This window comes from Poromitra crassiceps (assembly GCF_964638095.1).
Source record: "Poromitra crassiceps genome assembly, chromosome: 3".
Classification (NCBI taxonomy): Eukaryota; Metazoa; Chordata; class Actinopteri; order Beryciformes; family Melamphaidae; genus Poromitra; species Poromitra crassiceps.
Window position 1 is genome coordinate 38,208,156 of NC_139625.1, and position 16,046 is coordinate 38,224,201.

The 16,046-nt window shown below is 43.2% G+C and overlaps 1 protein-coding gene across 1 annotated transcript; it reads right to left on the bottom strand.

The window, feature by feature from the left end:
• Nucleotides 1-405: 405 nt before the first annotated feature.
• On the bottom strand, nt 406-15,969 carry rtn4ip1 (reticulon 4 interacting protein 1). Its single transcript, XM_083632526.1, has 9 exons — nt 15,404-15,969; nt 13,495-13,646; nt 11,896-11,964; nt 11,253-11,377; nt 10,781-10,829; nt 9,923-10,059; nt 9,038-9,221; nt 2,242-2,334; nt 406-727 (listed from the first exon to the last, which is right to left on the bottom strand). The coding sequence occupies exons 1-9, from the start codon at nt 15,687-15,689 to the stop codon at nt 599-601; spliced, it is 1,224 nt and encodes a 407-aa protein (XP_083488652.1). The 5' UTR covers nt 15,690-15,969; the 3' UTR covers nt 406-598.
• Between the last annotated feature and the right edge of the window lie 77 nt (nt 15,970-16,046).

Sequence of the window (16,046 nt, forward strand, 5' to 3'; positions counted from 1 at the left end):
TTATTTGGCTTTACCCACTTAGTCATTATATCCACATTACTAATGATTTATCAAAAATCTCATTGTGTAAATATTTTGTGAAAGCACCAATTAGTCATCCCTACAATAGCTATATCAATATCGAGGTATTTGGTCAAAAATATTGTGATATTTGATTTTGAACGTTAAGATTAAGTTTTCAAATTTTGAATGTTATGACACATTTCAATTTAAACGGTAATGTTTATTATTTTAATTCTCACACACACACACACACACACACACACACATTTCTATTTTTTAATTACCATTTTCTGGAAATGGAAAGTTCTATTTTATGATATGCCAGAAATACGGCTTTTCGATATTCTGACATTGACATAAAATATAGATATAAAACAGACATTTCTTGCCAAAATAGGTGCATTTAAACTGAAGGCCGAGTGACAAATCTGATCTTCTGGCCAGATTGGTTAGCTTGGCAATTGACTCTCTTCTCAGAAAAAGTCTTTATTTTCATGGATAATGCAGACAGACAGGCACACAGTTATAATAATTTACATTCTGCACACCGGCATGATCTCATAGGATGTCAGTAATTGTATGAGGGACGTCAGTGCTAGGAGTCATCTCCGTCTCTTCGGCTGATCTGGACCACAGTCTTCCCTCGGGCGTGACCCCCCTCCAGCTTCTGGAAGGCCTGGGGAACCTGGGAGAAGGAGAACTGCTCCTCCACCACAGCCCGGATCTGGGGATGATACGGAAAAGATGAGGTCACAGGATTTGTTGATGCAGAACGCTTCTGTCTCCCCAACTTTCACAAATGACAAATTTAGTGAGGGAAGCCACGCTTGGTAGATGTGATTTCCTTCAGTGTTTCACAGTTGTATGTGAACCTTCTTCGATACAGAATTCTCCAAAATGAAGGTGGAGTGTGCATTTGTGAACCAAACAACAATTTTCCAAGGTAGCTGCTTTCCAAACTGTCTAGTTTTTCTAGATGATACTTGGACTACAAACTACAGGATCACCAATATTTATTTATTTTATATCAAGTTTTTTCTCCCCAATTGTACTTGGCCAATTCCCCCTGCTGTCCCGGTCATTGATCCACCTCCTCTGCCGATCTGGGGAGAGCCATAGACTAGCACATACTTCCTCCGATACATGTGCAGTCGCCAGCCGCTTCTTTTCACCTGACAGTGACAGCGAGGAGTTTCACGGGCAGGATGTAACGCATGGGAGGATCACACTATAGAGAGGCAAAGTGAACGTCACTTCCTGCTTCAGCACTGTACCAGAGATGTTCTTCCGCAATTTATTTTCCCATAGACATTTCGTAAAATGATTAGAAAAACAGTTTTACTTGGTCAAACCAAACGGTTCGGCTATATTTAGAATCGGGAGAGACAATAGAACATTTCACTCACTTAAAAAAACAACATCGAAAAAATATTTTCTTTAAACCCGCATTTTTTTACGTTTTGGTCCGAGTGAAATGTTAAAGTTGCTATTTTTATAAGCATTTTACGGAATGTGTATGGGAAAATAAATGGCGGATGAAAATCTCTGGTACAGTGCTGAAGCAGGAAGTGACGTTCCACTTTGGCTCTCTATTCCCCCAGTTCCCCTGCCCCCGAACAGGCGTTCATTTCTATGAACCTATTAAAGGTGCAGCTGAGTTGGAGGGAGTGAGTGTGAGGATATCAAACATATTGAGGAAACAACTCTTCTGTTCCCTGCACTAAAGAGCGTTACCGGAGGTATTTTGTGCCCACTGCAATTAGCACACCGTATATAATAAGTCACGTACATGCAGGGAGAGCAGACTCCTCCTTTCACTCCCTCTCCCTCTCTCCTCCACACCCCTCCCATAGATACGCTGGTGAACCCTCATTTCATCATTGCTGTTGCACAATCTGTATGTCACTTTTAATGATGTTGCACAATGTCCATTTTGGCCACATAGAACATGTGTGCTTACAGGTGCAATTTCTTATCTTATTTTATTTAACTTTATTGTAGATAGGGTAACTTAAATGCTGTGCTTTTTTTTTTTTACATGTTTCTGACATGGTTTCTATGTCTGACATATTTTTGACATTGGCTTTTTCTTTTCTCTTGTGTGTTTTTACTGAGATGTACTGACATTGGCTTCTGCTGTAACACAAGAATTTCCCCCAGGGGATTAATAAAGTACACTATCTATCGAACGATCGCCATGTAAAACAGTGATGCAAAATCAGAACAGGTGTACCCTACCTGTCCTGCATCCACCATTTCCCTTATGTCGTCCAGTGCGGGGCCATTAGGTGCGAAGAAGCCCCAGCGGTAGTGAACTCCCTTAGTCAGGTGCTGGAAGAAACCAGATGAGACAACAGGTAACTTTACTTCAACTTGATCTCATTTGTCTTGTGCGTACCGGTAAGCTGGAAAAATAAAACATGAAGCAATAGATTGAGTGGCAGTTTTCTAGCCACACCAAGAAACCATGTGACCATAAATATTAAAAGAATTCTAAATACATATCTAGCAAGCCAACATGAACCATACACATTGCCTTAATTCTTTTCTAATTAATTACTTTCCTTAAACAGTATGGCACACTGACTGGCACTGGACTACCCAATAATACCACCACACATCCATCCACCAATGGTAACCCAAAACTGACTCAACGTCAAACGCTGGGATTCCCTGGCCTCAAGCGCTACTGTCCCACACACTGTACATTCATTTTGCTTTTTACATAATTAGATGTTCCAGTTCCTCAATGTAGGCCTCGATCGAAAGAAAGAGCTCAAGTGACGCAGCCCACTTTCGCACTCTGTCCCCATTCAGCCTGGGTGGGATTCCCGTGAAGCCGCTACAAAAGGAAAAATGACTTTTCTCCATCTTTTGTTGTGTTTGTGTTTGTTTGTGTGTTTGTGTGTTTGTGTGTGTGTGTGTGTGTGTGTGTGTGTGTGTGTGTGTGTGTGTGTGTGTGTGTGTATGTTGCCTTCAGGCCCATTTGGAAATGAGGACGCTTTGACTACTGAACCAGTTGTCGGCGCTCTAGTTTTCCTTTTAGTTTCAAACACGTGTGTGTGTGTGTGTGTGTGTGTGTGTGTGTGTGTGTGTGTGTGTGTGTGTGTGTGTGAAAGCTGGAGGTGTGTATCGCCGCTTCCTGTCTATGAACCCACAACGGTACATTCATTTCCTATTGTTTCCTGCTTTCACATTGACAGTATTCTGCTGTGCATGTGACGTTATGTCTGCATTTACTGAACATTACACTCCATGGCCCGTACACACAGAAGCAAGAAATATGGCGCTCATCTTGGGCCAAAACACTGACACAGTCAGTGTTAATTACACCAGCCAGTGCTTATTTACTGTATGTTCGCACCTAACACTGTAGATATATACTCATATTAACTCTATGAGTGAGCAAACACATTTCCAATCAACACTTGTCGTAAACTCAAATGAATGGCCACTGAAAGAAAAAAAAACAATTACTAACAATGGATAATTGAGCGGGGTCAAAGCAACCAAGCCGATAAGTGTGAATCTTTGCTGAGTCAGTCGGACTCACTGGATATCTCCAATTTATCTGAATGGAGAGACAGTATTGTCCTTTGCTATCACTCATACGGTCTCTCCAGTGTATCTGATTGGAGAGACCCTATGAGTGCTAGCAGAGGAGAATGGCGTTGTAACCTGGAGCCTCCCAGTGGGAGAGCGCCTCTCCCTTTCTTACTGACTTGACTGTACCTCAGTCTCTGCAGCACAAGCTCTGACCGTAGGGAAAAACACAACAATCAGCTGAGCGCTCCACTCAATTCAATGGTGTCTGCTTTGTTGTCTCAGCACCTGGAGGCGTGGTGTGTGTGTGTGTGTGTGTGTGTGTGTGTTAGTTCTTGGGTGCGGGACCGGGTGTATGTAGGCCATTCAGGTGTCCATTGTGTGTGTGTGTGTGTGTGTGTGTGTGTGTGTGTGTGTGTGTGTGTGTGTGTGTGTGTGTGTGTGTGTGCTGGAAAGAAGGCGCCATGAAGGCATCGCAGCAGATGACACAGTATCCTCTCGGGTTACACTTGGAAAGAGGAGATTTGTGCAGGAGCTGCTAGTGACTGAGTATGACACCGTACACGGATGGTTGCTAAATCCTGTATTAAATGATATGTACAGTATGGAAAACAATTAACAGCCAACGCAAGATCTGCATACTTCTACACCATCACTCTCTCTTTCAACCCAAACCCAAAGCCCTCAGTGCAAAGCCCTCGTTACAGACACCTCACTCTGCATTTAGTAGAGGGGGGGACACAATAGGCCAAGTGTATCTGGGGCTGTCCCGCGCCATTGGAACCCTCCATCCACACTCCTTTTCTTCAGTTTCTATTTCGTGAGTACTTCTAGTTGAGCTTTACTTGGAAAACTCATCAAAAGAGCCACTGAGTGACCATTTCTTTGGAAATTCTTACGAAAGTCACAATTAAAGGAAATATGATTTTTTTTCCACCTGGTTGGTTTAAAAGCCCAATTTATGGTTTGTCATGCAACACTTTTGAAACTGTCTCTCGGCAGATATCAGATCAGTTTTTCTGATCTGATTCTGATCTCATATCTGTCGAGAGGCAGTTTCAAAAGTGTCGCACGAAGAACCATGAATTGGACTTAAATTCTCGACATCGTACCGTACACCCATGTCAACATGTTATATAAAATATGTAAAAAAAAAGAAAAAGAAAAGAAAACATTACTTTTTCACTTAATGGAAAATCAATCACGTTTCTAGCAAATTACTTCAGCCAGTAGGCGCAACACGGTACGTCGGTGTAATTTTGGGCGTTCGCCCCCGAAAACCCTTTCCTCTTCTAATGTAAAACAACATGGGCCGGGTGGCTGGAAGTGATTCATTGAATAATCCCTAATATGTGACAGTTCTGTGTGATGCACAGAGCAAGTCTGAACTTTCAAACAACAGTCCTTCCTCGAGTTGTTTCCGCCACCAAGATCCTGATTTAACCAGAAATTCACCAAATTATGGAGGCAAGACGTCATCCAATTGCCATTTCCTTGTGACTCACAATACACATGATGCAGAAATGCATCTGAAATCATTTGCAAAGTAAAATAATGTTTATGTCACTTCCCCCTATGTTATAGAATAGAAATTGACAGCCAAAAGGTAAACAGCAAACCACTTGAAGAAAACCACTTGTGATCAAAAGATGGAGCCAGGAGTCAGAAGCCGTCTTAAATTAAGTATTTAACACAGATCTTGGCCAAGAGATGCACTCTTGTATATTCACGAATGGATACACAGGCTTACATCCAATGAACAGAAAGTCAAACATACTTATAGGCTAGGACACACCTCAGATTACATCTGTCTTGATGCCCTTCGTGGACATTTTTTGTGAAATCGGTTGTGCAATAGTCAATTTTGGTGAGTTATTCCTATATGCAATTCAGTTATGTGCTGTTGGACTGTTTATTTCCAAATAACCTAGCATGAACAACAGTAATGATATCAAGAAAATCCTTCTGATTATTATCATGATATTGATTTCAACCAGATCATCCAGCCCAATTTTTGGTAGTAGGCTATACAGCCCGCTGGACAAAAATGCACCAGCTGCCCCTGGATACGGTAACTCTGACTACAAACTATAACCGCCAGTCAAGAAAGACTTTGCAAGGTAGCTACTGTATGCTTAACAAACAACATAATTGGTAGAATGATGTAAGTAAGGAGATTTGCTTATTGCGCACTTCCTTCGGCATCTGCGAGAGAGCAGGAGAGAGAGAGCAGAGGGGAGGAGAAAGAGAGAGGGGAGCGCACCGCACGTTTGAATGGGGCTCAGTCTACTGAACATAATGGAATTCCATTGACTTTTAATTGCGTTTCATTGACTTTATCATGGGCCATTCACTGTACTATGTAAACAGCGGTGTTCTGAGCAGCGCTCTGAGAACACCTCGACCCGAGCGGGGAGTGCGCTCCCGGTTTGCGGAGCTCTGCCTCGCGCTGCCTTCCTGGAGTATGTCATAAGCTTAAGGAGCAGATGCAGTTTTTTTCCCGTGCGCATATCTCTCCCTCCGCTTTGTCTCTCTCCCCCTCGCTCTCTCCTTCCCTCTCTCTCAAATTTAGCTAGAAGCCAAGGTATGGCGGCTGCCATAGCTTGCCATACTGTATTGATGCCCTTGGTATGTACAATAACTATGTGTAACTTAAATTAAAATGTGTATGAATATATTAACTAGTGATTGTCCAAATAAAGGCTAATGTGATTAAAATTTTCCCTATCACCCTAGATGCAATGAATCAGTACATTATTACACCACAATATGTGCATTTTGTAATCAACTTGGTCAACAAGACTCTGATGAAACTGTTTTACAGTGCCTTTATTGAGTCTGTAATCTCTTTTTCCATCATCTGCTGGTATGGAAACCTTTGCATTAAGGACAAGAACTCCCTCGGGAGGATTGTGAGAGTTGCTTCAAAAATAGCCGGGGTAAATTTTAGTAGCTGGATCACATCTTTAGCAAGTAGGTGCTTAAGAAGGCTATGTCCATTCGTATGGACGAGACACATCCTCTCAGCTCAGAGTACATGCTGCTCCCATCTGGCCTTCGTCTAAATGTCCTCTTGACCACAAAAAACAGGTATAAGTTCTCCTTCGTGCCTGTTTCCATCAAGGCCTTAAATGCTGCCGAGAGGAGGAGATAATGCACTATGTCATGGCTCTATTGCATTATGTTATTGCTGCTATTTGTTTATGCTGGCCGACCAGCTTTTGTTTCCTCATGGTCATAAAGTATGCACTGTTTTTAGGTATGCCTTTTGTTTCCTCATGGTTCTTAAGTATGCACTTTTTTGAGGTATGTATTGTTGCTGCTATCTATTTTACTTACCTATGCTGACTTTGACAGCCCTTGACTTATATTTATAATTCCTTTATTTTTATCATTCTTAATGTATGTGTCTTGCAGATTGATGCTGCTGCCTGTTTTAATTGAATGGTGTTCACTTAGTTCACTTGCTGTAAACTGCTGCTCATGCCTCCATGTTGTGTTTATGTTTTATATGTGATACTGTATGAATTTTACATCTGCTGCACACAAATTGCCCTTCGGGGACAAATAATAAATTGGAGTTGAACTTGAAATGAAGCCTAGATATTTGCTTTTGAGCTTAACACGAAACCAAAAAGGAAGGTGAGGTGAAAGTTTTTTGTCCACTTGAACACCTTGAAGTCAGTCAGTTACATACTGTGGATTCTGTGGTCGAGAGTTGATACTGAGAACAGAGATGCACAGATGTGACACACACACACACACACGCACGCACACACACACACACACACACACACACACACACACACACACACGCGCAGGCACACACACATACACACACGCACACGCACGCACTCACACGCACTCACACACACACACACACACACACACACACACACACACACACACACACACACACACACGCACACACACACACACACACACGCACGCACCACAAATGCACTGCACCAACCAGAGATGTGCAGCAGTCACTGTGGTCACATTGACAGGATGTCTTCTCTCTTCCCCACCTCCCACCCACCAGCCACTCACACCATCACCACCCGACGCAACATAAAAACCCTCTCAGCTACCTCGCTCTCTTCTGCTGTCCTCTCCTCGCTTCCCTCAGCCGAGCAGTTCTCTCTCCTGTCCACTGAGGAGGCCTCCACTACTCTTCTATCCTCTCTTTCCTCCTCTCTAGACTCTCTGCTCACTCAGCACTAAACCTGTTCGATCCTCCCCACGCGCTCATTGGCTGTCTGAATCTCTGCAAACTCATAGAACAGAGCTGCCTTCGACGCAGCTGAGAGGAAATGGAGAAAATGGCAGCGCCCTGACGATCTCGCCTGCCTACCACCTCTTCCTTCCAAGCCTACCAAGACTTTCTTCTTCATCTCTGAAATGCAGTCTTCTGCCTCCAACCCCAGCAAACTGTATTACACCTTCTCCTCCTTCCTCAACCCTCCCCCCCTTCACTCTCTGCTGATGATTCTGTCACTTACTTTGCTAATACCCTTTACATGCTTGTGTGTCAAAGAAAGCGCTGGCCAAATTCGCCGAGGGGTGCGCCGCGGCTGGCAAGCCTGTCGGCGCAGCTGGCGTGCAGCTCCTCGAAAATGTGACTCGACGCAGCTGACACGAACAGCCAAGTATAATAATGTAGATGGGAGATAACGGGAGAGAGTGAAGGCTATTACCAAGTATATGCACTACATTCTCTCCTTGGGCTAACTTTTAGTCATTGAAATCCTAGTGAAACACACAATTTACTCATTTTGCTGGGGACTCCCCTATGACCCCTCGTCAAGCTGACGGTCGAGTATATAGGACTAGCTGCCGCCAGCAAGGCTCCAAGTCAAGTATCTTTTCAGCTTAAGAAGGTGGATGACATCCTCCAGCCACTAACAACAGTACTCCTGACTCCAAACCTGCTTCTCTGCCCCCGGGCTCGCTTCCTTCTCTCCCCTCTCCCCTGAAGATGTCTTGTTTAGGGGTGTGAATCTTTGGGTATCTCACGATTCAATTTACATTTTGATTCCTGGGGACACGTTTTGATTCTCGATCCAGTACATAGGGGGATTTCAGGATCTACTCCAGTCCGCTGTGTGCTCACTTGGTAGATGATATGAGCAGGCTGTGTTATTATTTTTTTATGTCTTTGACTGCTTAGATTGGCTATTTGGCTTGTAACCGTATTTGCCCCCCCCCCCACTGCTCGGCCATTGGCTACTCTGCTGGGCCATTGAAAAAAAAACATATCGGTTGACCACTAATATAATAACTGCATATTCATGCATACTGAATCCAATCAAAATGTTGCATTATAAGCAGTGTGATCAATTCTATAATATGTGATCAACCTGCTTCATAGTTACCCATCATATAATCCAGGTGGATGACACTGCCATTGGTCATTATCAGATTTTTTATATCAGCCTAGCACATCAGCAAACCAACCCTGCACATCATTCTATCTCTCCGTGGTTACCTTGAGGGCCTTGGTCGCAACGGTGACAGCGGTCTGCAGCATGCCGTCAGCGATGCCCAGCAAGTCGGTGTTCTGCAGGAATGGAGTTACAAGCGTGATGTACTTGGCACCGCTCCAGGGCCTCAGCAGACCCAGCGCCCACTGCTCTGTGGCCCCGCCCACATTATCCAGGATAAGGTCAAACCTTGTGACGAAGGGGCGGGGGGGGGGGGGGGGGGGGGGGCGCACGGTGGTGACAGAGAGGGATTGGAAGCGAAGGACGAGTGTGGGCAGTCAATATGACAGAAGTGAGCAGACAGAAAGTTGGGTGTGAATACATTCATTAGAAAGGCTTATGGGCTCGGTTTTCCCACACTAATGAGCAGACTACAGCTATTGGGTTTCCCAGTCATTGATACACACACCAACTCCGATCCAACACCTACCAGAATGAAAAATGAGTAGAGGTGTGTGAGAGAGAGAGAGAGAGAGAGAGAGAGAGAGAGAGATACCCCTTTCAGACTGGGGTCCAACCGGGGTTTTTGAAAGGCTTAACCCACGTTGCCCGTCTCGGCTTGGCGACCCACCTAGAGATGTGGCTCGGACAAGGGTTGATTTCAGTGTGATTGGCAGCAGCCGGGTTGCTAACAACTGGGTCGGGACAACCAAATGGTTGGAGGCTAAAGGAAATGCTGCTGGTATAGCATTTCAACTAGTGCCTCTGTCACTTGTCGCACCAGCACACAGTTGACACAGCAACCCCAAACAAACAGGCAATGTTGCTGCACACAGGTGACACACCAACCCATAGACGGTATATGGACGTAGCTAGCGTGACGTCACTGACTTGACTGACTTGGTGTAAATTGACAAAAGAGTGTGTGTGTGTGTGTGTGTTTCACTCACTTCTCCAGCACACTGAGTGGCACCTCAACAGGTCCAGTAGTGTAGTCCACCACATGGTCCGCCCCCAGTCCCCTTACCAGCCACTCGGCATTCTGGGAGCAGGTCACAGTCACATGGGCCCCCCACGCCTTCAGCATCTAGTCAATATAATATTGTCATGTAAATAAATTACATGACAATTAGACATTTTCTCTTCAATTATCACTGCATTTAATTTTATTTTAAATTTTATTTGAGTAAATCCTGTATCACCATGGCTACAGAACATGACATAAATGTTCCTTCCTACCTGTATCAACATTAGTAGAAGGAATGAATATTCTAAAATTTTAAATAAATTGACTTTTCTTGATGCCCTTGACTTGAAATGACTTCTGAACTTTTTGCAATTGGTTCAATTTCAATTTTATATAATAAATACAAAAAAATATAATAAAATAAAAACTAAAATATAATTTGTTTGGGTTTTTGCAGGATGAGGGAACTCATCCATTGCTTTAGGCAAGTGTCCATAGCATTTATCACTGAGATCAAATGCATCTGTGTAATGCGAGCTATTCAGGTCACCTAATAAGGTGTGGTGGAACACTTTGAAAGCCCAGGTCATGAGGGTGTATTAAATAGAACCCAGCACGTTTTATGGAGCAGAATTTATACACCAATTGTTCATCTGGTGCTTTGTGTTCTCCATTATCTAAACACTGCTGTTGTTTCTTATATGACCACTAGGTGCATCATGCTCTTATACAAGTGGGAATAGCTTATTTATTAATTTGTATTGTGACAATTTAACTCCTCTACCTTGACCATCATCATCATCATCATCATCATCATCCTCCTCCTCATCATCATCAGTACCTGTATAGAGAATGTTCCCACTCCTCCGGCTCCTCCAAGGATCAAAATCCTGAGGAAGAGGAACATAAAAAGACATGTAAATGCACCAAAAAAACGTATCCATTTGGTCATCTACAGTATTGTCAGTGTGAATCTCCCTCCTATTGAGGGTGATTCACACTGACAATACTGTAGATGACCAAATGGATACGTTTGTTGGCCTGAATCTCCCTCAATAGGATTAATTTCAGTTCAAATCGGGGCTGCTTCGGCGTATAAAGACGGATTCTGAGTCGCTGCCAGGAGGCCGGAGAATGTCCTCCAAGTGCTCATTAGCAGCCGGGCCAGCAGAGGCTCAGCCCAGAGGGGAGCTCAGAGGGACAATGTGTTAGATCAAAGACAGGGAGCTTCTTTGGAATGGATGGGGACGAGTAACAAGGGGACACAAGGGGGCCTCATATTGTGCAGCAGTGTAAAATCGCTGCTCCCTCACCGTTTCTTGGCACAGTTGTCCTTAGTGACCCCACCCGTGTTGACCAGCGCCGACCAGGCAGTGGCCGCCACGTAAGGGACGGCCGCCGCCTCCGTGTGACTCAGTGACTTCGGTTTACGGGACACCTGTTGTCGACACAATTATAATAGTAGCGGTTAATAATAATAGCAGCGCCACCCCCGCCGCCCGCCCCCAAAACTCTCACACAAAAGCAAACACACCTCTCACTGTGTGCAGCCGGCCGAGTCATTGTGAAAAAGTGGCCCGGTGCCAGCTCCATGCTGTGCTCGCTGTATGCCCGCCCAATTACTCCAGATTATACAGATCCATGTAAAATGGCCATAATAATGAATTGGTTTTTCATTAACGCGCTTCAGTGGGTAGCAGCACACTGCCAAGCTAGACCTGCAGCAGGTTTCCCTTAGAACTAACCTAGGAACAACCATGATAGGCTGAAACTGACATGCTTTACTTCTGCTTGTATCCAAATTGCTGACTTTCACAGACAAGGAAATGGGATGAAATTACACTTTTGCACACAGATAAGAGCTAACCTAACTAGTTAAATAATAAAACAAGCAATAACAACATTAGTCATAACTTAAGGCAGAAATGCACTATAAGGGTTCCACAGCAACAGTACCTCATTGGCACTCAACACCACAAACTCTGCCAAGCTGCCCTGTTTCCATGGTGGGATAGCAGCCCACACCTGAGGGAGGCAAACAATAACAGAAAATTCATTAACTAAAGAAACACTTGATCCACTCAGAAAAGGGGCAGAGGGCACATATTGATGCTTCATTCATAATGTTATTAGCCTCCCTCTCCATACAGTAGGTTTATATTGTTATCATACAATGGGATTGTATTTCACTGTACAGTAATGCATCTGCCCTTCGCCCCAAAAGCAGCGGAGTTACGCAAACCCGGTACAATGAGTCGCTCTACATTTCAGCGCTGCTTAGATGAGTCAAAAGAGAAAGCAGGTAACATCCTTCTGCTTTTCTGAGTATGAGTATTGCATAAGACTTCATGATGGGCCTGTCATGAAATCATATGTCACTCTCATACTCTGAATAAAGGCCCAGTTGGCCTTCATCAAAACGCGCACACACGCGCACGCACACACACACACTCACTCACTCACTCACACACACACTCACTCACTCACTCACTCACTCACTCACTCACTCACACACACACACACACACACACACACACACACACACACACACACACAAAATAGAACATTTCACTGGGACAACAACAACAAAAGCATGGAGAATCTCACTCCCTAGGTCCCACGGGGAACCCGGAAGAGGGCGTGACTTAGGCACTCTATTGTGGTAAACTTGGACAAAAACTAACATTGACATAAAAATTTAAATAAAAACTGACACTGCTTTGGTTACTTGTAAAACTAACGAAATAAATAATTAATATACATGAAATGTACATTTATTTTCCCCTATGTTTTATTCATCTTTTGGCTTATGCGCAAAAAACAAGATAATTAATTTTGGGCAGAGAATTAAGTGGTCACAAGTTTAAGAGCATTTAAAAATGAATGTAAATACAGTTTACAGTTTCTTTTAAGTTTAAAGTTATTTATGCTGCAAACATATGCAAAACACCGTCCTGTTCTGAACTTCTATCATTATACTTTCAAAAATACATCTACCAAAAATACTAAAGCTAATACTGAAACTGAATGAAAACTAAACTAAAACTAAACTACAACTGCAATAACTACAACTGTACAATACCAAACCCCACACTGAAAACGATCTCAAATTAAACTGACATTCATTGAAAAAAATAACTTTCAAAATGAATGAAACGAACAAAAAAAATCCAAACTATGAAAACCCTGGTGCAATAGATATACAACACATACAAATACACATACACTAAGCATCCACTTTGATAGGAACAACATTGGCCTCCAAGGCAGCTGATTTTTGCACGGCACTTTCATGCTGCACAGCCATATTGATGGCACTGATTTGGTTTGCTTGGACAAGTCACGCCATTCTCATCACTGGGGGGGGGGGTTTCGCCCACTGCTTCTGCGGGTGGATGTTTTGTGTTTACTGCACGCTGTCTGCATGCTACACACTCAAACTTTATTCATAGCTGAGCTGACTCACTGTCTGGGGGTGCAGGCTGCTGGAGTGCCTAATAAAGTGGATACCGAGTGTAGGCACACACGTCTCCACTCTTTCCCCCCTCCATTTACCTCATCCCCCTCTTTGAAGTATTTCACATCCAGGCCGCATTCCATGATGACCCCGGACACGTCCCTCCCCAAGATCAGAGGGAACTCGCTGCCCGTCTGCTTGATATTCAGAGGGTCTCTCTTCATGGACAGCGTGGCAGCACCATAACCACCTGCGTAGGTGAGATGAGCAAAAGAGTGAGAGGAGAGATGCAGATAGATACAGAGATGATGCAACTGTACTGTAGGCTATATTGAAATTGGTAATTTTGTATTTACACCTGATATAAGATGAGATCTAGCTAATGAAATTTGTGTTTTGATGCGCTGGCTGTTAGAGAGAACAGACTGCCTGATTCATTTTGACATAACATCAAACCACAGTGCAGTGGAAAATTATAGACCTTCAACATCAAACAAATGTATTTTATTTTGTTTAAGCTGGGCTATCATATCAAACTTGATGTGACCAACGGCTTTTTTAGCTTTCCATAAGCTAAAGAAAATCTGGGGAGCCTCGGAAAATTCAGTGTTGTACTTACTATGTATAATAAATCAAAAATTATGTGGTGGCCTGCAGAAACCCTTCACAGGTTGCTGCTGCACATTGTTGGTAATGAGCCAAAGAAGGTTGAAAATTAGTTTTGTAGGTATTTTGAGATTTTTAGTGATTTGGTTACTTTCATCTCCGTAGTGCATCATGGTGAATAATTATTTTCATAAAACAAAGGAGGAAGTATTTATTTGTATGGGTTTGGTGCAATGCCAGTGTAGAAAATACAATGTTGTGGAATGTTTAAAACCATTTTTCTCACATTTTACTTTTAGACACATAACATTAAAATACTCTACTTTTGATCTGAGAGAGCTATCTCACTCATTCAAAATGTTATAGAGGAGTTTCTAATTTATGGAAATGTAAAACAATGAAAATCTCAAATTCCCTCCATGTAAAAGGTTTTTGCAGACCACCACACAATTATGTATAATAAATCACAATAATTATGGCGGGGGTGGGGGGGGTAGTTATTTTCATTTTTTGGCCAGTGATAATATACTATACAAGGAGCCAGTAAAACTCTGATCTACTGGCCAAGTGGGCCAGTGAGGAAAGAAATGTTACGTTGAACACTGCCTGGAGACTGAGAGCCTTGGTTCTAACCCAAAGTTGGGTTACATGTTTAAGTAAGTAAAGTGACCATTTGTTCTATTCATTGACATTAACTACTCATGAACTAGCGAAAGAAAAAAAGAAGAAAAAATATTTTTAAGGAAGTAATCATTACTTACTGGTTCGTTAACATGGTAACTAATGGTCAGTTCTTAAGTAACTACCATTAAGGATTACTACCTATTAACTATTCATGAACTAATCATTAACTATTCATGAACTAATGGTTCGTTCTTGACTCGTTCCTCAGTAACTACCCAGTTTTTGTGTTACAGTATTGTAAAGTGTTACCCATTATCATATAATAATCCTATAATAAGAAGTATCTGTGTGTGAGTGAGCAGAAATTGTGTTTGGCCACAGCTATGCCATTTCACATGTGATCGCGCTGAATATTTCAGGAAGTGTAAAGAACACCCCTGCAGGAGGTGACCTAATGGAGTCGGCTTTTTTATTAGGTAAATGGGGTCAACTAAATGGGCAAAAATGGCTAAAATTACTGACTAAAATGAGTGAACATAAGTGAACACAGGTTCAGCACCATGAACAGCTCCATTCGTTAGCTGCTGACGGAAGACACCTGAGTAGTGGACACACCTGAGCAGAGTTGGAATCAGACAGAAAGTGAACTATGAAAACCCTCTGGGGAGAGAGAGGAGCTGCGCATGCCAACTCTGTGAGCGAGGCCTGACTAAATATTAAATGGCCAGTCACACAGGGACGGGTATTCTGCTAGTCTGGCAAGATGACGTCACTCACCTCTCATACTGACATCGATGGGGTTCAGTCCTGCTGCGTGCACTTTGACAATCACCTCATTGGGGTAGTGGATGATGGGGAAGCTGGCGTTTTTAGTGAACCGCAAGACGTCATTGCCTCCATATTTATCGATGACCCAAGCTGGCATAACAGTCATGCGACTGTGGGTGGTGCTGAGCGGTCTTGTCTGGCTGTCATGCCTCGAAACTGCAGTGTTTACACTAGGTGCTTTACTGAGATAAGACAACCACCGGCTGCACACTACCCGTCTCAGAGAACTCATCATTCAACTCTCCAAAGACTTACAGTAACAACACCTGTCAAATAAAATGCTGTGCCTGGACATCAGTAGTCATGCCTTTTGCACTTGTTTTAAGCAGGGCAATCTGAACTGCACAGCCAGTAACGTTAGTGCAAGTCATATATGCCTACTGTATAAATCACGATTTATGACAAGTGAATATTAACATTTTCATCTCATGCTAACAGATCTACCGGTCCGATACTCATCTCGATGCACTGATTCCAAGTCATTTCAAACACATGTCCATTTAGCTCTGTCTGTTGTCCTCTCCTCTATCTCCTCCAGCATGCCGCTTCCGTGTGTGACGCTGCGGCCGGTGCGCCTCCTCCAATCAGAGCG